Source organism: Macrosteles quadrilineatus, unplaced genomic scaffold, assembly GCF_028750875.1.
Source record: "Macrosteles quadrilineatus isolate MER2022 unplaced genomic scaffold, UCM_ALF_1.0 Scaffold_2__2_contigs__length_208266976, whole genome shotgun sequence".
Lineage (NCBI taxonomy): Eukaryota > Metazoa > Arthropoda > Insecta > Hemiptera > Cicadellidae > Macrosteles > Macrosteles quadrilineatus.
This window is the reverse complement of record NW_026542595.1, coordinates 3,538,263-3,562,931: the sequence shown is the minus strand read 5'-3', so window position 1 is coordinate 3,562,931 and position 24,669 is coordinate 3,538,263. Positions and strand designations below refer to the sequence as shown.

At 34.7% G+C, this 24,669-nt stretch overlaps 2 protein-coding genes across 2 annotated transcripts in view; both read right to left on the bottom strand.

Annotated features, from left to right (window-relative positions):
- Positions 1 to 7,157, bottom strand: part of LOC128985778 (uncharacterized) — a 93,059-nt gene extending 85,902 nt beyond the window's left edge. Inside the window, exons 1-3 of the mRNA XM_054405648.1 lie at positions 7,056 to 7,157; positions 4,402 to 4,586; positions 4,083 to 4,264 (exon numbers count right to left, since the gene is read on the bottom strand). Of these exons, the coding sequence (XP_054261623.1) occupies positions 4,083 to 4,264; positions 4,402 to 4,586; positions 7,056 to 7,110 (422 nt within the window). The 5' untranslated portion in view covers positions 7,111 to 7,157. The remainder of the gene's footprint in view (positions 1 to 4,082; positions 4,265 to 4,401; positions 4,587 to 7,055) is intronic.
- Positions 7,113 to 24,669, bottom strand: part of LOC128987155 (rotatin) — a 91,425-nt gene continuing 73,868 nt past the window's right edge. Inside the window, exons 17-24 of the mRNA XM_054407892.1 lie at positions 20,605 to 20,737; positions 17,440 to 17,634; positions 17,013 to 17,164; positions 15,924 to 16,021; positions 15,346 to 15,497; positions 13,655 to 13,764; positions 7,164 to 7,197; positions 7,113 to 7,129 (exon numbers count right to left, since the gene is read on the bottom strand). Coding sequence (XP_054263867.1) covers positions 7,113 to 7,129; positions 7,164 to 7,197; positions 13,655 to 13,764; positions 15,346 to 15,497; positions 15,924 to 16,021; positions 17,013 to 17,164; positions 17,440 to 17,634; positions 20,605 to 20,737 — 891 coding nt within the window. The remainder of the gene's footprint in view (positions 7,130 to 7,163; positions 7,198 to 13,654; positions 13,765 to 15,345; positions 15,498 to 15,923; positions 16,022 to 17,012; positions 17,165 to 17,439; positions 17,635 to 20,604; positions 20,738 to 24,669) is intronic.

The window sequence follows — 24,669 nt, the reverse complement described above, 5'->3', positions numbered from 1 at the left end:
TTATCTCCATTTTTGCCAGTAAACTGATGATGATGGGGTAAAACACAGAGGTATCTAATCAATCTTCTGCAATCTCGGCAAAATCTTCAATATCTCCTGCGGTCTTGCTTACATCAAAATAGTCTTTCAGTTCAGATCACAAAAATATTATAATTGTCCCATGCCATCGCGGTGTGTAATTGTTTTGGGAAGATATCATTAACATCGCCTGCGATCACGGCAGAATCGAGAACACCCCCGCGGTCTTGTAAACATCGTCTTCTGCATAATCCTGAATATATTCAGTAGTCATGTCTAGACATCATCATTGTCTTTTGCGATCACAGCAAAATTCTAAGTTTCCCCCATGATTATGTGGACATCAACATCAACTATCATGATCAGAGTTGACAGAGAGAGTTTCAGGCTGGTTTTAGAAAATATTATACAACTACGGACAATATATTTAATTTATCATCAATGATTGAAATCAGTATTAATAGAAACGAAAAACTGTTTTACTTTTTTGTGGATTTATAAATTATCATGTTTGGGAGTGTCGACAAAAATGTTAAACATTTTATCAGATTATTACAATGGCACGGTGGCGGGTGTGTGGTGCAAGGGAGGTGTCACTGAGTCGTTTGCTACCACAGCTGGTTTAAGACGAGGATGTAATCTGAGCCCTCTTATGTTCTCAATGTTCATAAATGATCTGCCAGATATCTTGGAAGGGGGGTATAGTTTTGGCGGGTCTGGAGTTAATATCCTAATGTATGCAGACGATATTGTACTCATGTCAACTACAGCCCAAGGACTACAACATGATTAAAAGATTCAAAAACTATTGTGACATGTGGAATCTGGTCGTAAACCTAAACAAATCCAATGTCATAGTGTTTAGAAAAGGAGGCAGGCTAAGTGGAAACAATATATGGTGGTATAAAGGAGACCGAATAGAAGTAGTCAATCAATACAAATATCTAGGTATAACGTTTACATCTACATTATCATGGAAACATCATTTTAAAGAGAAAGCCAGGACAGCCAATTTAGCGTTAAATGCTGTGTGGGGGAACCTGATCACCAACAAAATGATACCAATTAGCACTAAATATATTATTTTCAACTCCATTATAAAATCAATTGTATGCTACGGAGCACAGGTATCTTTAAGGAGAGAAAATATGTCGAATCAATACATAAACAATATATCAGGAAATTGTTCCGTTTGCCTCACAATACACCAAATTATGTGATTTATTTAGAGACCCTATCAGAAAAAATATACTTTTACACCTTGAGTCAAAATTTAAACTACATTTTAAAGAATCTATCATTAGAACAGAACCAAACCGCCTGACAAAAATCTTAGCCGAACAAATTGTAGACAAAAATATAGGCTGGAGCAGAGAATGGAGAGAGTTAGGCCTCAATTGTGGGATTTTAATTGATTTTAGAACAGACAGGTTGGACAGATTGCAGTCACAGCTGATGAGTGTGGTTGAGGGGGTGAGGGGGAGGTGGTGGGCAGACTGTCTAGGCAGAGCCCGTACATCACTCTATCACCAACAATATCTGACCCTCGACCTTGACCTCGGTGACAGACATGTATTGTGCCAAACATCTGATATTAGCGTAATATCCTGGAGTATTAAAGCGAGAGCAGAACTTGTTAACTTTAATTTTAAACCTTGGATGATTAATAAAATCTTCACATGTTCATTGTGGAATCTGAATGAAATAGAATCCGTTTTTCACTTTGTGTCCGTTTGTCCAATATTAGGTAATATAAGGAAAAAAATATTTTAATGCACTTCTTTTAAGCAAATTTGATTTTGAAGAATATTTGAATGGTAGGGAATAGGGATTGGCGGATATTGGCTGGTTTCTTAAGAGAAGCCTGGCAGTACAGATGGGCACTGGTAGAAGAATTCAATTTTTAAATTACACATTTCTTTTTGTCTAAAAGTGCCTAAAATTGGTTGTATATTTCTTTCCTTAATAAAAAAAAGAAAATAATAAAATAATTTATTTATTTTATTACGTAAATTTAACTGTATTGTTGTTGTCCAAGTAGCTTTTTATAATTTTTCTCAGTACCTATCGTATTATTTTGAGTATCTGTTAGGTATATATATGTGTGAGGTTGTTTTAAGTGTAAATGTAACTTTGCTGTGTTGCCAACCTGGCCGACGGCCCTTCCGACCAATATTAGTTATCGTTGGTGTTGCACCTTATTTATTACAGGCGTAGTCAATTTAATTGATGTCTTAACTGTACAAGTTTTGCTTTTTCTGTCTGGATTCCAAAATGTTAGTTTATGCTAAGAAAACGATGACGCATTTTCATTTTAGTAAGACATTTATTCAGCAAACCATCATGAATTGTTCAAACGCTTTAAACGTTTATGTATTAATAGTCCGTGGCCTATTTAGGTAATTTTTATTATAAATTAAATTACCAATCTAAATCGTCTATAGTACTTCATTTCATATAGCCAGCCGATTCGTATAGCATTTCGACAGCGTTTCGGGTCATCTTCGGTCCAAGCAAATATAAATTGTTATCATACAATTTTATAACATTAACAAAGATTTCAAATACTAATTTTATATGTACTTTGTTATGCTTAAAGCGTAGAAAATTCCCTAATTAAGTTCTGTATTTTTGTGTGTATGTCTGTTGGTAATGCATTAATGTCCTTATTTCTCAGTGTTTCACGGAAAGGACAAGAGCACCTTGATAATGAAAATGTCAACCCGAATAAAGTGTTAAATTGTGAGGTTGAGGTAGTACCTTAAATACTTTTAACCATTGTGAAAAGTAATAACTTTCAATTATAGGCCTACCTCAGGGCTATGCCTCATAGATCTATAAAGCATTTTTCAGTTTAATCATTGGATTTAACATATGGGCCAACAAGATCCGGGTGACATTTAATTGTGAAGCGTTAGTTTTGGCTTGAAACTGTCAGATACTGTATTTGCGAAGGTTTATATAAAATAGTTTTGTCAGCATATCTGAAAGTATGCAAACCAACTGCTGTGCTTAATATAAGAAGGTTTTAACTGACTACGATAAGATCCCCGTGCGTAGAACGGGCACACAACTAGTTTAAAATTTAAACAAATTAAAATTTTTTAGAAATTTTAAGTTTTAAAAATTTTAAATAAATAAAAATTAATTTAACAAAATTAAAAATTTAAAAATAAAAAATAAAAACTTTGCGAAGGCGTTCATATTTAATTATTTTTTCTTTACATAGAAATATTGCTTCAATTGTTTTATGCAGTGTGAGACATGTTTTACTACTGTAAAAATAGCCAAAATAAGACACTCCAAAATCATTCTAAAAATAACACAAGACTTATAACTTGTTAAGTAGTAATACTGTTGTTTTTAATATTTTTCAAAGTTGAACTATATACTAACTGATATCTCCATGTTTCCTATGCCGAAGAGTTATTTTTAATAAGTTAGGCCTTATTAATATTTTTTTTTTATATAGGTACTGATGTTTTTATTAATGTTTTTTAATAAAAGATTTTAAATATTTTTGTCTATTTTTTGCCAAGTTTTTAAAACTTGTAAATATTTCTGAGCTTAAAAAGTAGATATTCATTTTTAAAATAATTTTTCATTAAATCTCGTCCCAAAAAAAATCCCGTCCCGCCGGAATTAAAACAATCTCGTCTCGTCTCGAAATGAAAAATCTAGTCTCGTCCATCACAAATTTTTATATTGTTTTCTGTGAACATGGCAAAATCCTGTATATCTACTGCAGTCTTGTTGTCATCAACAAAGTCTTCTGCAATCAGGGAAACATCATATTATGTCCCCCCCAATCACGGCAAAAGCATGGTTTTTCCCAAAGAAATAATCATTGTTGCTGATGATCGCAGAAAAATCTTGTACTTTCCCTGAGTTTGTGAAGACAATATGGTGAAACCATAGGACAACCAACAATAAACAACAGCCGACATTTTCAATAATTTTTTAGTTCCGGTTATTTTGCTAAAAACCATTAAAACTAAAAATTGACTTTAAAAACCGACCCATCGCTAATTAATCTCAAGATTCATGCCTGTACATTGGCTCACCGCATGGTAAAGTGAATGATGTCAGGGCAAGTATCAAGCAGTGTAACAGCTCCACGAGGTGTCAAAGCCAGACCTGACAAGAGATTGAGGGCAGCAGCTCGTACGACAACATCACCACTGGAGCACAGTCCTCCCTCATGCAACAGCCACCTTATGTTGGGCTCACACTCCCCCTCCCAGTCCTACAACAAACAAATTCAAATATGCATTCTGTTTGTGAAGTGGGAAATAATTACTCAGGAATCATGTTCATGTTAAAAAAAAGTTCCAACAAATATCTTTAATGTTGTACATAGGCAATTCTTTTCCTTTGAAATACCTGAGTAAGGCTTAACATCTTGTTGAGGCAGAGTACTGTATTACGTGTGATACTGATTCCCATGAAGCTATGAGGTGATTCACAATGAAACGCGGTCAGCAGTTGCCACAGGTTGGCAGCACTGTCAGCAGATTGACGGGACCTCAGGGCTGCCAATAACACCTGCAGCTTGCTGTCCAGTAGGGCTAATAACAATGAAAAATCATTATTACTTCAGAAAGTCTCAATTTTAACTGTACCACTGTTGGCATCTCATAAATTACAATCGTAGGTCCGGGTTCCGTAAAAGCATCAGACTTGATCTCCAGGACAATTGCGTGTGAGATGTGTAAGTCTAACTGTATATGACGAGTCCTTGATATCACCAGATAAAGGTTAGTGAACTCCACAAAATTTCACAAATGAATATTACCTCGCCAAAGACTTGGAATTAAAGGTTTTAATGTTGCAAATAGTTGTTGGTTTTTAGTCTCCCATTTTAAAAATTAAAACTAATTCCAAGTCTTAAAGTTTCCTACTAATAACATAAAGCATGTGATTTAAAAATAACATTAATTTGGTGATTTTAGAACAGGATTTATCCCAAAACTCTGTGATTTCGCCCAGATCACAAGTGACCATGATGGATCGCAGGAGATGCTCATGATGTCGCTGCTATGGTGGTTGTGACCATGATTGAATTGAATTGAAAATGTCTTTATTCATATAATATACAGTGGTATACATCGAATGGCGTCATTATGCTAAATTACAGCTAACAAATTAATTTCTTTACATTTCCTCCATAAGCCATAAGGTACATATTTAAAACAAAAGTCATAAACATCAACAAGTATGGTTGTCAGAGTTCATAAAATTTATATAATGTTTTATTTGTCGAATGCAGTTTTAATTTTTTCTTAAACATTTTTACATCTTTAACGTTTTTTAATTCCACAGGTAGCCGTAGTAAAAACTTAGCACTTAATGTTTTTTTATTATAAAACTCTAGCCTGTGGAAATCAATGGCAATTTGATTTCTATTTCTTGTAAAATAGGAATGGCTGTCACCTAACCTGGGAACCAGATTGTTTATACTTAGTTTTTTAGCATGAAGTGCTGTGTGAAAAACATATAAACTGTAAACAGTCATTATGCCCAAATCTGTTAAATTGCTTACGAACCGAATCACCAAAATTCAAATTCATTATGATTCTTATCGCCCTTTTTTGAAGAATAAGAATTCTATCCAAATTTTGTTTTGATGTACCTCCATAGATTTCAATGCCATAACTGATTGCTGATTCAATAAGAGAAAAATAAATGGTTTTTAATGTATTTACTGAGCAAAAATTAGACATCCTATATGAAGCATACAATGCAGAGGTGACTTTGTTAACTACATGATCTATGTGGAGATTCCATGATAAATTTTCATCCAATGTTAAGCCTAAAAATTTGGTAGAAACAACTTTTTCCAAAGAGTGGTTGTTTATTTTTATTACTGGATTTACTGAATTTTTACTTCTTCCTGCATTGAACATGATAAAATTGGTTTTACTTGTATTTAATAATAGTTTGTGATTATTCAAAAAGTTATGGATACCCAATAAAGCTGAAGAAGAACTATGTTCCAAATTATTTATTGTATTACTACTAATTTTGAAACTTGCATCATCTGCATATAGACAAAGTGTTTTTGTTGAACCATTTTGAAAAGAATGTGGAATATCTTTTAGATAGCACAGAAACAACAGAGGTCCAAGGATAGAACCTTGCGGGACCCCATGCTGCATCTGTGCTAGCGAAGAATGACTGGTGACTGTTTGATTATTAATGGTACTTTTTATTTCGACAAATTGTTTTCTATTAACCAAGTATGAGCTAATCCAATTTAAAGTATTACCATTGATTCCAAGGCCTTTGATTTTGTTTAAAAGAATTTTGTGTGAGACGCTATCAAAAGCTCTGCTCAGGTCCAAAAAAATACCTATTGTTTTCTCTCCTTTATCCACAGAGTCAATTACCGAATTAATGAAATCTATGCCAGCAGTAATAACTGATCTATTTGGTCTAAATCCATGTTGTTCCTTATCATGCAAACAATTGGTTTCTAAAAAAATGTACTAACTGATTGTAGGCTGCTCTTTCAACCATGATATCTCTGCAACCATGGAAGATAACAACAATGGCGCCCTAGTTTATCCCTTTATTTATGATCCTAGTTTATAGTCATGATGTCATTGGATGTGATGAATGAATACATACATATTTAGATATTAATAAAGAAAAGGACATGCCTTTTAAGTTCAGGTTTCAATAAAAAACTCTAATTGATTGAAGAAAAATCAGAAGACAATAATAGGTTTTACATACCTCCGTCAAATAGTCCAACGATTAATATTGCTCATCAGCTTGCATGTTTCAAAGCTGTTGAAAAGTTAAGGGGGGTGTAAGTTACTTTTCAGCCACCCTGTATAAAGTGTATGCAGTTGACAAATTAATAAACATCTGACTTGTTTTCCAATTACATTTTAAATCCACAGATAAATATTGCTTTTTTTGCAGTTACCAGGATGAACTTTACATAACAAAGCTTGGTTGGAATGTAATTTAATCCCAATATAAAAAAACACTTTTCTCCAAAAAACAAATAATAAACCTCAAGAACATACCTAGACTATAGTATTCCTGAGTATGACTTTGTCCGAGACAGCGCAAAACCAGCATTACTAACGTTTGCCAATCACTGCCGCCAAAATTGAAGTGCAGACATTTCTTGCACACTGCTAAAGTGTTAAGACAAATCTTTTTCCACTGAAAATTAAAAAAAAATTACAGGGTGCGGTAAAACGAGTGGTAAAACCGATCTATTTTCTGCCTCGCACAGTTCAGCAACAGATCATCTGAAGGTGGTGGGGGTAAGCTTGTTGGAAAGCCTGTGCAATATGTATGAATAGGCCTAATACCACACATCAACAAAAATGTTCATTACACAAATGTGGTAAATTTTAATTATTGTTATTTCACTTCATTGACAATTATGAAAAAAATTCCGTATTGCTTTGAATTGAGTAGCATCGATTCAAATCTAAAATCTTTTGAATCGAAAATTTTTTGCTGCTTTGCACACCCCTAAAATAAAATGGCGACCTTCCCATTTAGGAAGGAGTAGGAAGAAATAGTAATTGTAGACTATATGTTTATTAGTGTTTGAAAAAGAGACGTTCCAAATCAGAACATTCTTATTTCTTTTTTATACGCTCCGCATAATCAAAATACTTACCTCGGCTACATTACATTACAATCATTAGTGAGATCAAAGTTGACTTTATAAAGAAATATAAGTACCGTATGAATATTTTTAAAATCTTGAAACAAAGTATTTTCTTCCTTTTTAATAGGGATATTTGAATAATAATCACTGTATCTGGAAATATGTATTGTTAAATTAGTTAAAACAAGCAAATACGAGTAATTTAATAGTCTTTTGAAAGTGACAGTTTGACACACATTAATAATTGTCAGTCAATTTTTTATATATTTTAAGATGATTAAAAGCAAGACATTTAAAATAATCTACTACTAGACACTGCAAATCTCTCACTGAGAACAACTCTGAAGTAGAAACTTCTGGTGTGTAACCAAAATGTGTGGGCCTCAACATCGTGTTAACTACCTATAATAAAATCACAACTATCCAAGGAATAGTTTTGAGAGATCCTGGATCCTAGCCCCTTATTGTTGGGGGTGTGAGTTGCTGGTCAAAGACCCAAAATTCTGCAGAATTACTGTAGTGAGGACGCTTTACTACCTGCTTGAGTCAACGCCTAATTTTCCAGTCATCGAATTAACGTTACAGCCAATAAGCATGCTAGAGAAACTAATTTATAAATTTTTCGTGTAATTTTAATCATCTTCAAATGAAAGAAAGACAAATGGATGAAAAATTAGTGTGAGTCAAACTACCATTTTCAAAAAATCTATTAAATTATTTGCTTATTTTTAACTAATTTCACTCGGTTTTTTTTTCAATTACAGGGTGTTCATAGAAGAAAATCGTTGGTTTAACCCTTTATAGTGTTTAAATAAATTTAAAAAAAATCTATAAATTATGTACCAAACAAAAGAATAACTCAAACAGTTTTGTTTTATGGTAAATTTCGTATGACCAGGAAATTCCTATGCCATAATCCTATCGAAAAACATATTTTTTCTAGTGGCAGAAAATTAAAACTTGTTTACACATTTTTACCCTTTCCCATTTTGGGATACCCCATAATCTTTAAATGTACAGCCACATTGAGTAACACATCATTTTAAGGGTCTTGTCTTAATAAAAGAAAACAAACAGTGAAAACTAGAGGTCTCTATCTCATTGTAATAGAAAATAACGTTTAGGGTTTTTTTTTTCAATTGTTTGCCAATTATTACTGGGTTGAGATAGATAACTCTAGTTTTTGCCATTTGTTTTCTTTTATTAAGACCTTTCAAATGAGGGATTTTAATTTCAAAATGTTAAGTTGAACCTTCTCCCGCAGCCCCTCAAACAGAAATATTGGATATTTTCCGTTAATTTGCCACCACTACACTTTTCTGTTTCTATTAATTCAATATCCCTTGAAAACTGTTCCATCAGGGTGTATACTATTTTATTAAAGTGAAATTCCAGGTTTTTTCCAGGTTTTTCCTGGTTTTTTGAAGTTTTTCCAGGTTCCCGCGTATTTGTTTGGTTCCACTTAAACTATAATCAATTTAAGACTTGCAGCTTAAGTATACAATATAAACTTGCATCAAATTTGTTTCAAAGTCCAGTGAGCTAGTGTTGAAAAAGTAATAATCCTTATTATAGTAATAATTTTCATTATCATCATTACTTAAGTCCACGGAAACATCGTCTCTCTCGATAGCAGCAAAATCATGAATATTATCTTCATTTTTTATAAACACATTATCAACGGCGGCAAAATCCTGAAAATTTCCTGCAGTCGTGTGGTCGCTTCCCACGGTGACGTAAACGTCATCAGTCTTACGTTATCATAGAAAAGTCCTGGACATCTCCCGCGGTATGTATACATTATCGCCGTCTCTCGCGATCACGGAAACATAATCATCGTCATCCACGATCGCGGCAAAATCACGAAAATCTTCCGCGGCCATGTGGACATCATCATTGACTCCCACGGTCACGTAAACGTCATCGTCATCGACCGCGATCACGGCAAAATAACGAAAATGTTCCGAGGCCGTGGAGACACCATCATTGACTCCCGCGGTTACAGGAACGTCATCGTTGTCGTGCGCGATCTCGGCAAAATCATGAATATTTCCCGTGGCAGTGTAAACACCATCGTTGATCCCGCGGTCACGTAAACGTCATCGTCGTCGTCCGCGATCGCGGCTAAATCATGAACATCTGCGGCCGTGTAGAAATAATCATTGTCGTCTTTCGCGGTCACGGCAAATCACGAATATCTTCCGCGGCCGTGTAGACATCATCATTGCTTCCCGCAGTCACGGAAACATCATCGTTATCGTCCGCGGTCTCGGTAAAATCATGAATATTTCCCGCGGCCGTCTCTACATCATCGTCATCTCCCGCTGTCAAGGAAACGTCATCATCGTCGTCCACGATCTCGGCAAAATAATTAATATTTCCTGTGGCAGTGTAAACATCATCGTTGATCTCGCGGTCACGGAAACGTCATCGTCGTTTCCCGCGGTCACGGAAACGTCATCGTCGTCGGCCGCAATCACGGCAAAATCATGAGCATATCACGCGGCCGTGTAGAAATCATCATCGTTGTCTTTCGCGGTCACGGCAAATCACGAAAATCTTCCGCGGCCGTGTAGACATCATCATTGCCTCTCGCAGATATGGAAACGTCATCGCCGTCGTCCGCGATCTCGGCAAAATCATAAACATCTGCGGCCGTGTAGACATAATCATCGTCGTCTTCCGCGGTCAAGGAAACGTCATCGTCTTCGTCCGCGATCTCGGCAAAATCATGAATATTTCCGAAGGCAATGTATACATCATCGTTGATCCCGCGGTCACGTAAACGTCATCGTTGTCTCCCACGGTCACGGAAACGTCATCGTCGTCTCCTACGGTCACGGAAACGTCATCGTCGTCTCCCGCGGTCACGGAAACGTCATTGTCGTCTCCCGCGGTCACGGAAACGTCATCGTCGTAGGTCGCAATCACGGCAAAATCATGAGCATTTCCCGCGGCCGTGTAGACATCATCATTGACTCCAGCGGTTAGGGAAACGTAATCGTCGAAGTACGCGATAGTGGTAAAATCATGAATATTTACCGCAGCCATGTAAACATCATCGTCGTCTCCCGCGGTCACAGAAACGTCATCGTTGTTGTCCGCAATCGCGGCAGATCATGTACATTTCCGGCGGACGTGTAGATGTCATTGTCGTAGCCTGCGATCACTGAAACGTCATCGTCGTCTCCCGCGGTCACGAAAACGTCATCGTCTTCGCCCGAAATCGCGGCAAGACGCATTTTACGACAACAATCTTCTACCGGGGCTAAAATAAAAATCCCGGAATCGGTCCAAAAATCCCGGCTTTTTTCCGGTTTTTTCCAGGTCCCTTCAAATTCAAGGTTATTTCCTGGTTCTCCCGGTTTTCCCGGTTGGTATACACCCTGCATATATAAAATATATTAGGCATAATTAAACTAATGTTCGTGGCGTGCTGTATGATGTTAAGTTTTTGCGAATAAAAGGAATTTCAATAATAATTTTAATGGTTGTGAACTAACGTTAAAGGTCCGAAAAATGTATAATCGTTCACTCAACAATGTAGCCCCTCATATTTAAGATGGTTGATTCAAACAGAAATAAAATATAGACTATTAAACAACAAAAGTTAAAAAGGGGAAGGTAGTTACTTTTCAGCCATACTGTATAGGCTATATTTTTTATGTTGGTTAAGATCAAGGCGTGTTGAATAGAACAGGTGGGCCAAACCGTGTGGCAGAATCCGTGCGACGTCACACGATTCCCCGATTCGCAACAGTAACCGCAACAGCACTGAAATGATTTCTTTTCACAACGAGAAGCCAGCATGGACGCAGACTGCTGAGATCAATGAACTGATGTCAATGAGTTGCTGCCAAATTAAAGCGGATGCCACTTGTTTTTGAAAGCTCATACACACATACTCTATGGAGATGAACAGTAAATAGAGCTCCAATGTATTTTGGGTAGAGCCCAGTTTCATCCAAGCGTCATCAATGGATCTTTAGTGGAAAGAACCTCGTATAGTTAGGAAAAGGAGACTTAATTTATCAGGAGAAATACCTGAAATAAAGGTCTAAAGATTTCCATTAAATATGATTTTAACAAATTTAATAAAATTATTCAAAACATCTTTTAGCTGATACATCTGTCAGCTCACTACAGATCTCATGTTTGTTGGTGTGTCACCATACAACGGATCCCAGGATGCACGCTAAACAGACACACACACACACACACATATACACACAAACACTTTGAAAACCACTTTTTGGGGTTCAGGGGGACCCAAAACGGACATTTCCACCAAAAACTCAAACCCCAAAATTTTTACAAAAAAATACTTTCTCAATATATTTGGAGAGGAGAGATAGTAACAAATAAAATCAAAATACCATAAAATAATCTAATACAACAAATTAATTCATTAATTGATTACTAATTACTTAAATTCAATTAAATTCTCATCATTTTTTAAAATAATTGAGCGAAGCTCACTTTCCCTCACTTTGTAACTTCTTTGTAAGAGCATCATAATGTAATGGCTTGACCAATTGATATGAAATTTGGCCAACAGCTAAAGAATACTGAGCACAATGTTTTGGTAAAAAATATTTGCAAATTTCCTTCTGGATTTTATTTTACGGGTCACGCAATTTCGCTTGTTATTTTAATGTAAGTTGAAAGAAAAATTATATTGGGTTTATGACATATGGGTTTATTTCGTTTCATTTAAATAAGATAAACATATGTTAATTGTTTGTAACTGTTTTGTTTACATTTCAATGTTTACTTTCATCCTAGGTTAAAGTTGGAATGTAACAGTTTATCAATGGAAGTAACAGTTTTGCTATATTTGTTTTGAGCATGCCTCAAAGGCCACTTCGTAATATTGGTCGTTGCACCAATAATGCAAATATTGTAAGAGAGTGGCGTCTTACAACAAGAAGAATGAACCTGAACAAGAAGAACCAGATGAAGCAGTGGCGGAAGAAGCTGATGATGATAGGCAGTTAGCTAATCAATTCCAACATGAATTAGATGCACTAAAATTTTACACTTGCACTAACTGTCATCACCAACAGCTAACAGCTTCAAACCAATCACCGATTTGTTCGCGTTGTCGTTCAAATGCAACTAAATTCACGGCGTTAAATAATATGGATGTGTCAAGTGTCCCGAAAGAATTAACTGACCTGACGATTGTAGAACAAATGTTGATTGCACGAGTACATCCCGCTATGCGCATTTACAAAGTACAAGCAAATGGTCAGGATGGCCAGTGTCACTACAAAGGTAACATCATTAATGTTGAGCAAGATATTAATGAAATAGCATCTGTCTTACCTACACTGCCCAAAAACTTAAAAGTCATCATTGTCCAACGTCAAGGCGTCTTTGGCCATATCGATTTCAAAGTTCGAAGTGAAAAACTACAGCAAGCACTTATTTGGCTGAAGGCAAATAACCCATTCTATTTTGACATAACCATTAGTGATGAAGCGCTACATCAACTACCAGTCAATGATTTTGTTCACATACTATCAGATAAATTTGTCATTCTTTAGAACTTAGATAATATTGGACAAACAAACGGAGAATCTGTTGATAGGGAACATATTGTAGGTTGTTAGCTGCTTTAGCCATTGACAATCTTTAAATAATGCTTCGCTCATTTATGCGTCTAAAGTGTAACGGCAGACCACCCTAGTTTATAATTCATTTCCAAAACTGTTTAGGCCTACATCAGAATCACAGCACAACACCACCGTAGATTCCTAATCGGTTTATTTTTTTTACAATCATTCAATAAACAAATTTAACACAATAATCACCAAATTCTAATAATCTTACTGAATTGAACAACCACTCAGGTTAGGGTAGAAACATATAAGATTCAAAATTTTATCTTCAAACCCAGTTAGGCTAAGCAAATTTCAAATGTGAATCTTTCCTGAGTTTGGCTGGATCTGAGCTTCAGTTTTGACCTCACATACTAATGCACTTATGGCTTACCATCTCCTGGTCGTGGCTGGGTGAGTTGGCTACCATGATGAGTTGCAACAGTGTGTGAGGAGGACACAACAGGGCCTCGGAGACCCATAAACTCTGCTCTGGGCTCACTTCTACATTCAAAAAATACCACAGACCACAGTTAATATACCTTAATACAAGGAGTCTTGATTTTTAACAGTATTAACTAGGGGTCTTTAAGTCAGACTTTTTCCTTCAGATCAAAATTGTAAACATATCAATTTGTTGCCTCTCAAGCAAAAGGTGGTATCTCCATTTAGGTGAATTTTAAGGAGAGGCCTAAAAAACACAGTTATATTTTGTTTTATAAATCCAAAATGGATGAACTTAGATTATTGATTTTTGGATTCTAATTTTGTACTGTAGCTTTAAACTACCCTTAAGATAGATTTGAATATTAATGTATATACAGTACTATGAAAAAAATATATATGTTATGTTTATATTTATACAGGGTGTCCCGTAAGTAAACGACCAGACTACAAGAAATGGTTTTATGGGTCAAAATAAAGAGAAAATCAAGAATGAGATTTTCCCAAAAATGTGTTGTTAACCAAATATCATCCATTGTTTTTTTTGCATAAAAATTTTTATCCAACAATTTTCCAAATTATCTTTATAATACTTATGAATTTAAGGTAGAAGAAACCTAGACCTATCATAGAAAATATATTAAGTTAGTCCAATTTGAAATTTCAAAATTGTGGCCATTAAAGTTTTTGTAACTTAAACTACCAAAAATGGGCAATTTTAAGGAAAAATGTCAAGGACACTTTTATTTAGAATTTAAAATTTCCTATGAAACGAAATTAAGTTGAAAAATATCAAATAACAAACAGCCAAAGGTGATTTTTAGTTGTAAAATGAGGCGACCCATGACTAGCGTTATTCTACCTCATCTCCGGTGGTCGTGTAGACATCATCATCGTATTACCCGACCGGGACAAAGTCCTGAACATATCCCGTGGCCTTGTAGTCATTCATTATCATCATCTCCTCTCCTTCGGGTAGACCCCCCTTTTTTATTCTTTTTGTCATCGTCTTCACCGGGCACGGCAAACTCCTGATTATCCTCCACGGTAAAAGAAACATCATCATCGTCTTCAGCGGGAGTGGCAAAATTCTGATCATCTCCCGTGGCTGTATAGTTATCACTATCGTCTCGCCAGTCATATAGAACCTTTATTGTCTCCCGCGACCGCAGCAAAACTTTTTATAATTCCCCACGGTTGTCTAGTCATTGCCATAATTTCCTGCCGCCCCAGAAAAATCCTGAATATCTCCTGCAGTTACGGAAACATCATCATCTTCTGTGATCACAGCAAATTTCTGATCATCTTCCCTGACCATGTAGGCATCATTATCGACTTCTACAATCATAGAAAAATACTAATAATCTTCCACGGTGGTGTAGATATCATCATCATCTTTTTGCGGTTACGGAAACATCATTGTTGTCATGCACAATCGCGGTTATTTTTCGATCAAGCAATATTTCGGGTATCGGTATATCGGCATCGACTTTTGATGATCGTTTCTCGATAACAATACCAATGTCCAAGAATCAACACATCCTCCATTGATCATTAGTTATTTAAAAACATATATCTTACAATTAACATGTTAATGATTTTACTGTACCGGGCATAATAAGTTAACACAATAATAAATACCTAAAAGAAATTGAAGAAACTTCAGAACCAAAAATAGAAGATTAAAGTCATCTTGGCCTGAAGGTGGGATCAGCAAAAACCTCTTGAATGTGTTTTTCCATGGGAGGGATGCGAGATTGGAGGGTTCTGTGAGCCAACTGATCTCTAGATATCTGGTCATCAAACAGCAGTTAGTTGTCAAATAATAAACATTCTAACCTAGGAGTTATTGAGAAAAATTAAGGTTATTTGTCAACTTTCAAAAACAAGGTAGTCAAGAAAATTTTTTTAATTTATTATTATGTCAAATCAGAAACATATTATTTTCTCTCTTTCAAAATTATCACTACCAGGATTTAAAATCCTTAAATCCTGGACTTCTTGGATTGAACATCTAGTTGAATTGTTATCACATCACTGTAATAGGTTAATACATTTTTTAGAATTTTTTAAATTTTGAGTAGACAATTTTGTTAAAACTGAGATTACCAGAAATTTAGTTAATAATAATATGTTTGTTTAAAGTTTATTCTCTAACAAACATTACAAAATATACATGGTGCAAAACATCATACTGAGAAGCCATAATAATATCTTACGAGGTAAGCTCTGCCAAGGCCTGTAGAGCTGCAGTGTGTGTTGTTGCATTTTGAAACGAATAGAGAGAACATCTACAGCCATGAGGGATGTTGGACGCCTGTAATAAAGCATTATTGTTGATAACAGCCGAAATATATGTTCTCTGTTCTATTTTTTTAAATGTCTGTATTTTTTTGCTGGACACAGAACAAGCAAAAAATATTGGCCATACTTTCAAGCAACCTAATATCACCAATTTATTTACAGAAATTATGAAAAAAGGATTAAAAATTAAAATCCACACAGAATGTAAAATATACTTTCTACCATTAGCTTGTCAACAACCTTTATCATGAGTAAGCGGTGGGAGTAACTATGATATTACATAGAGAAAACCACAAACGTTGCGATAACTTTTGAACTGTAATTGTTTCAACAATGGGGGGTAGCACTGTTTTGTTTAGAATTATAAGGACCATAACACATTAACTTTAATCATAACAGGCTTTTTTCTTAAAATCAGATTTTTGTTATTTTATGGTTTTTTATGGGAAAATAGCATAAGTTACAATAACTTTTGAACCGTAATTTTGACGGAAATGGGGTTTCTACAATTTTTTTCAGAATTTTAAGGACTATAACATACTAGATTTTTTATAAAAATCGTTCAGGCCATTTTTGGTAAAATTAGATTTTTCAGTTATTTTATGGGAAAATCACCATTAATGATCAAAATTTCAAAAAAATTAAAAAATGCCTGGAGATATCAGGGATTAGTACCTACATACCAAATTTCATCAAAATCAGACTACAGGTGTGGTCTGTAGCTATGTACACATCCACACATACAGACACACACACACACACACACAGGCATCACTTCAAAAACCCCTTGTTTGGGTTCAGGGGGCAAAGGCAAACGGCTATATCCACTCAAAACTCAAGCTCTAAAATTTTTACGGAAACAATACTTTCTCCATATATTAGGTATAGGGGAAGAAAGTAAAAAAAAAACCCCAATATTAAAACAGTTTTTACTTCTTTGATCAGGTACCGGTAACAATAGAAAATTTAAAAATAGAAAAGCAGTAAATTTCAACATTAATAACCTGCAACTGTCGCAGTGTACGTTGTGACAGAGCCATTGGAGTATTGTTTTCAGTGACATGAGACAGCTCCAGTAGATGGTCCAGTCCCACAGTGAGGACAGCCCAGTATGTGGACAACAACCTCTCCGCTCCCATTTCCCCCAGCACCACACCTAGCAGACTATAGTCACTAAACAAGTCTAGGTCAAGAATTGTGATTACGTTGGGGACGATGAACAGGCATGCCTTTAAACTTAAACACAATGAGCTTCACTCTATACAGAGACAGATTGTATACATCTGTCATAGGGTATCTTGATGTAAAGCAAAGCAATCCTTAGTGAAGGAAAATGTAACACTCAGTCAACATTTTACAGCATTTTAAAAACTGTCCAATTAACAGATATTATGGATAAGTGGGCTAAGCAAACATGAAACTCTGACCAACCTCTGAGGGAGGGTGTGCTGTGGGGGCTGACAGCCCAATGAGACTGGCAGAGCCAGGGTAGGTGCAAAGTCTGCGTGATTAGGTGAGGCAATGAAACAGAAGCTGGGCAGCTCAGTACATAGTCTGCGTACACCAGCAGAGCTAGCAACTGAGCTCCATCTCTCTGTAGCCTCCACTCAGACAACTGGAACATGCCTGTACAAAAACAAACACAAGTGATACTCTCAATTTAACAATATTTTGTTACAACTCAGTTCATAGTCTGATTAAATAAGCAGAGCCAAAAACTAGTTAGCTCGACCCTTAAAAAGAATACACTTATTTACATACAATGGGACTTTTAGCGAATTTCCCATATAGGGAATAAGCTATTACCGTAGTACTCGTGGTAAGACCTGGACCCGGGACCGATTTTTTTTTGTTTTGAGGTCCCAAGAGGCCAAAAACACCATCCGTTCAAATTCATATATATATATATATTTATATTTATTAATAATTGGAAACATTATAACAACATTAAGTACCCTTTTAAATTCATTTTAATTATGAAACGACATGTTTCGACACTTAGGTCATAGTCATGTTTTTTTTACAAATACAATAACAGAATAATGAAAAGAATAAATATAGTCATATGTTAAGCTAACTTAAAATTTAGAGGATCTTGATCTATTCTTTGTTTAATTTTGCGTATATTATATAATATTTCTGTTTTATTGCAATTGTAGGATTTTTTCGAATATCGGATTTGTTTTGTTGATGTTCATGGTGTTCAGTAAATTTTGAGGAAATCTTTTGTAATTTGTGTATATATGAAAATCTTCCTTGACATTTAATTTTGTTTTATTTCTTTCATATTCTAGAATTTCTAAATTTTCATTTATATTTTTGTATTCATGTCGAGTTTCGATAAGGTGCTCTGCAAAATTTGATTTCATTGTCGTTTTGTTACCTGATTTTAACGCTTGTATATGTTATTGGAACCTTTTTTTAAAGCTACGACTTGTTTGGCCAATGTAGGATTTATTACAGTCTGAACATTTAATTTGATAAATGCCTGATTTGTTTATATCTTTAACTTGGTTGTTATATGCTTCATTAGAAATTTTGTTTTTTATCATCAAAGGCATTATTTTTAGTTCTGTAACTTATTTTCAAATTAGAATTTTGGAAGGTTTTTCTTGTTGCTTTGTTTAAGGTTGTACTATGGGGTATGCAAATAAATTCTTTTCTATTGTTTTCTTCAATCGATCTTTGTGTTTCAAATTTCTTCTTAATTTTCTTTCGAATCATTTTTTCAATTATAGAAGATTTGTACCCATTTTTCAAGGCTAAATATAGGATGATGTTTTTCTCTTTTTCAAAATCTTTGCTTGACATTGGTATATTTACTAATCGATGTGTCATTGAATGAAAAGTTGACAATTTGTGCTGCCATGGGTGATTTGAATTTGATGGTATGATTATGTCTGTTGTAGAAGGTTTTCGGTATATTTTAAACTTATGCATGTGTCTTTCTTTCAAAATTGTTATGTCTAGAAAGTTGATTTGTGAATTTTGTATTTCTTTAGAGAATTTAATTTGCGATGAAAGAGAATTTATGTGTTTATGTAGTTCTTCTGCTTCAATTTGAGTGCCTTCAAATAGGCAAAGAATGTCATCAACATATCGGTACCAGTACAATATTTTTGATTTGTAAGGATTTGTTTCGTTTAAAATCTTGGTTGTTTCTAGATTGTTCATGTAAATATCTGCTAAAAGTCCAGAGAGGGGAGAGCCCATGGGTAAACCGTCTTCTTGTATGTTAAATGAATTGTTGTATTGAAAATAATTTTGGTTTAGTGTAACTTTTGTTAGTTTGATTACGTCATTAATTTGAGGTCTTGTTAGTGTTCCATGGTCGATTAATTGTTGTTCGAGTATCTCAATGGTTTCATCTATAGGTATGTTTGTATACATATCATTTACATCAAATGAAAGAAACAATGAGTTCTGTGGTATATTAATATCTTTAATTTTGTCTATCAATTCGTATGTATTAGATACATTGACATTTTCAAGGAAGATTTTCATATATACACAAATTACAAAAGATTTCCTCAAAATTTACTGAACACCATGAACATCAACAAAACAAATCCGATATTCAAAAAAATCCTACAATTGCAATAAAACAGAAATATTATATAATATACGCAAAATTAAACAAAGAATAGATCAAGATCCTCTAAATTTTAAGTTGGCTTAACATATGACTATATTTATTCTTTTCATTATTCTGTTATTGTATTTGTAAAAAAACATGACTATGACCTAAGTGTCGAAACATGTCGTTTCATAATTAAAATGAATTTAAAAGGGTACTTAATGTTGTTATAATGTTTCCAATTATTAATATAATAGTGGCCCTAATCACAACCATAATTATTATATATATTTATATATTTTTATATATATATATGTGTCTGTTAGCGCGATAACTCGAGCAAAAATGATCCGATTTTTATGAAATTTGGTAAAAACGTGTAAACCTATGTTTATTCGAACGAGTTCGCGAACCAGCGTGATCGGACCATGGTAACGGGGCTTTATGGGGGCTTTTATGGGGTAAAAATGGGGTTTTCCCATTTTTGACCCAAAAAACATAACATTTTGCAATTTCTTCCCAAATAATTTTGTAGAGCTTAAAAAAACAAATAATCTAGTATATTGAAGCGTTATAATGCGCCTAATGGTTACGGAGAAAATTCCCTAAATTGTAAATTCAAAATTCTTATGGAGAATAAGTAAACTGTTGTAGTTTGCTTGTTTATTAACAACATATTTTGCCCAAATTTGGAAAATGTTTTTACTTCTTACTACCTATTTACATAAAAAAAACTTTTACCCTCCCCGTTGCAGCAAACCTAAGTACTCGTTAAACTAATGTTCTTTATAGGGAATAAATGTGATATTTTTAAGGAGACAATTTAGTGTAAATCCTTAAATTAAATCCATTTAGGCAAATGGAAATTCGCTTAGTCTGCAGGTTTGCTGCGGCAGGGGTATTTTTACATTGGTAGTGGATGAGGTTAAAATCATGCATTTTGCAGCCCTTATACAGCTAGCTACCTGTGCTTGTAACTGAAACTATTTTTGTTTTTTTTTCAATTTTTAAAAAATTACCTTTTATTAAATGCAGTATGAACTGCTCGTGTTGACTTAAACTTTGCCGTATTGTAGAATTGTGTCTTGCCAGGTTTTTCAGTGTGGCAACTATCGGGATAGCGGAGCAACCAGTGTCTTCATTGATTTCACCCTAAAAAATGATTAGAAATCATGCTTCCATGTAAATATTTGTGTTAATCTCAAATTACTCAACTGCCGCCATACCCTTGCTTAGCAACGGGAAAAGAACGCTAAAGAGAATAATTGTGTTCTATAGATCTGCTGTATGAAAAGTTATTAACTCAAGAATAAATGTCCACAATTTACACAAAGCACCATCCAAATCCTTTTCAAACAAATCCTCCGTATCAATTACACAATTCTAATATTAAGGGCCCTTTCACACAAGGCCACTGGTGGCCGCCACTGGTTGCCCGCCACAGCTTTAACATGATTTTAAATGGGACCTTTCACACACAGCCACTGTAGTTGCCCGCCATTGCCATTACACAGTGGCCGAGCAGTGTCTTCTCGCGCAACTGCTAGTCGGCCACCGCCGGCAACTGCAGTGGCGGCAACTCGTCGCGGGGCATTGAATTAAATGGGAGCTTTCACACGTAGCAGCCAGTGGCCGCCACCGTGGATGAGCACGCAGCTACTATTTTGAATCAGTTCACGTGCAGACTGCAAAGACAAACGCACTATGGTTGTAGTTGTTGAGTGTTTTCGTGTTGAATTGTTTGTTTGTGAAAATGAGTGATCAGAAGAAAAATAAAGAGGACGTTGCTGAAAAAGAAAACAACAGAGGAAGAGAAAAAACAAAATAATAGAAAACAAAGTGGATACTGATGATCTAATTTGCAAAATTGAAAAATAACCGGCTATTCGGTATAGTACGCCTGTGTCTTTGCCTTATTTTCTTTATTATCAACGTGAGAAGAAGGAGATGTTCATTGTTCGACAGCATTTTCACAACTACCAGTACAGTGGCTGTAGTAGAGTGGCTTGTAAGTTGCCTGTACCATCCACTGCAGTTTCCCGGCCGGAAACTGGTGGCGGACACCGGTGTCCGCCACCAGTGGCCTTGTGTGAAAGGGCCCTAACCTAAGTGTATTCATTAAGAATAGCATTGCGAGCCGTCAAGGCAGAGCCCTACCCTAGGACAGTACTATGTCCATTATTCCTGTAGTATATTGGCTCTTTTCATGGAAAATATCTTCTCAATTGGTCAAGTAGTTTTCACGTTATGGGCATGGTATTTACTCCAAACTTTTACATCAACAATATATATTTCCTTTCCTTCTATCTAGGTTATGGACTTGATCAGAGATCCAAAGTATTAACAGGCTACTCCGTTTACCAGACATTATTTTTGGGGAAAACGAATATACAAACACAATTTTTCTTTATAAAAATAAACAAATACATTAAATAAGTTGATAAATTATGCACTTAAAAATAGCCCGAGAGGATTTTTGAGATAAGAATAGGCCTATATGTTAATCGGGAACATGAGTTATAATGATGCCAAATTACAGCCCAATTTGTCCATTAGTAATGCCTGATTGAGTTCCAAATAAACAAACACACTAACTTTCACATTTATAATATTACTAATTACTAGCAGAGTACCCGTCCTTGGTACAGGGTTGGCATATAAGTTTAAAATGCTTATTGCAGTTATACTCAAGCTTTGCGTTTTGCAATGGGGGAGGTTTTACAAAGTTTGATAAAACTTGCTTCTTTAAATTGATGGTATAACACATATACCATAGCCATAATGTTCTACGACTTCATCTTAACAATAAAGAAAAATAAATTATAAAAAATTCACAAAAATCACAAATTATTCATGACAATAAAAACATAAACATAACTGTAAACAATCCTATTTTGACAGTTCTCATTGCGTATCAGTTTTTTTTGCTGCTTAGTTCAAATTACCTGTTTACATAAATGCAAAAAAAGTTATAGTGCTGCACCCTGCTGGTAAATCTTATAACTTTTTAATGCTTTTGTATATCATACAACCAACTTTTTTAGTTGAAACAGCTGACTAAATTCTTCAATTTCCTTTAAATATGAATACTCATAAGGTTGACATGGGGAACTACAGAGCCACTGGGGCGGAGCCCGGAAGGATTTTTGAGATAAGAATATGCCTATATGTTAATCGGGAATGTGAGCTATCATCATGCCAAATTTCAGCCCAATCCGTCCAGTAGTTAATGCGTGATTGAACTTCAAACAAACAAACAAACACACAAACTTTCACATTTATAATATTAGTAAGATTATGATAACTAGCAGAGTACCCATTCTTAGTATGGAGTTGGTGTATAAGTATATAATACTCAGTGTTGGGGAAGCTACTTTTAAAATGTAGCTAGCTACAACTACTGCTACATTTCCAAAAAAGTAGCTTAGCTACAGCTACAGCTACAGTTCCGCAAAAGTAGCTAGCTACAACTACAGCTACATTGAAATGTAGCTACAGCTACAATTTTAGCTACTTTTCCAAAGACGTTACTTTTTATTCCACGCACATTAGGTAAATGTAAAATTAATTGCAACTACATTTTTACTGAACAAACATTAAAAAAATGTCAGAATTGTATCTAACATTAATTGGAAAACAAATTATTCCTAGATTGTATTTAATTTTTTGGCATTATAAACCTAACATTACAACAACAGAACCAAATAGTTCGGTGTCCCATCATATTTAGTACTTATTTTTAAATATTGCATTATTTTTAAGCATCTTAAATGTAAATTTCATTTCAAAGGACATACAACCAAACTATATTTTAAAAGCTCATTTGATTTCTTTAATATAGATGCCTTATATCAACAATTAAGACCAATAAAACTGTAAAACAATTATTTAAAAATACTTTTTTGTGTTACAGAGCCTAGCCTACTGAAATTGGAGTTTATTGCCTTTCTTTTATGTTAAAAACGACATTGCTATAAACTTTAAAGTGATATAAGTTACTTGTACTATGAATAACACTTTTCAATGTCAAGAAATCGTCCTTTATTGTCATTATGCATAGGGCAAATTGTGTTTCAACCTAGTTGATACAGAAAACAGTATCCAGTAACTTATCCTGAAATCGGCTTTTAATTCAAACATGTTGAAATTTGTAAAGTAAAAATAACATGTAGGCCTACTTGGCTATGTAACAAGTTGGCTATAGTAGGCTTGTTCTTGCTAGGACTACAGATAGGATTCCTAATAATTGAACTTGGAACTTGGTATTCGTCTTAAACCATAGCATAGCCTAGGAATTAATAGTCCTATACAAGAGCTGTTACCAGGAGCAAACTATGCTATTTTTTCAATGTAAGTTTCATGTTATATGGATATTTTTTCGTTACAATTATCATTTAGTCTATACATATCTTAAATCACATCAGGTAATTTCCTCTTTGTTAATTTAGTAAACCTTTGAAAAATCTTCGTAATCTAACCAAGGAAGGGCTTGTGATGATGAACCACAATCAACAGCTGAAGCAAAGGTTGATAGACCAGCTTTCTCATTATTTTAAGGTTTAGTGTTGGTTTCCATTAAAATCCAAGTTGAAACACTATCGGTATAATAAACAAACTTAATTGATTACTAATTTCCCTGTCAATCACTTGCAAGCATTCAATAGCTTCTCTTGTCACCGGTAACGTTTAAACGTCGTCTGCATCTAGCGATTTTATTTTATCTGACAGTAATCATAGAGTAGTAAATTAAGGAAATGAGAGCCAAAAATGTGGATAACACTCATTTAATGGCCTCCATGTCCACACAACGTTGTAATAGGGAATGAAACGGCTGCAACCAGCTGTATGAAGCCAAGAAAGTAAGGCCTATTTTTTTTTTTTATCTCAGTTTGAAAGAGGTTGTTTCACGTAAGGTTGAGGTTATGATAAAAATCACTATCTCAAACAATGTTAATGTAGCGAGAAAAGTAGCTAAAATTCCGCTACAACTACTTTAAAAATGTAGCTAGCTACAGCTAAAGCTACAAAAACTTAAAAGTAGCGTAGCTACAGCTAACGCTACAAAAAAAGTAGCGCGCTACTGT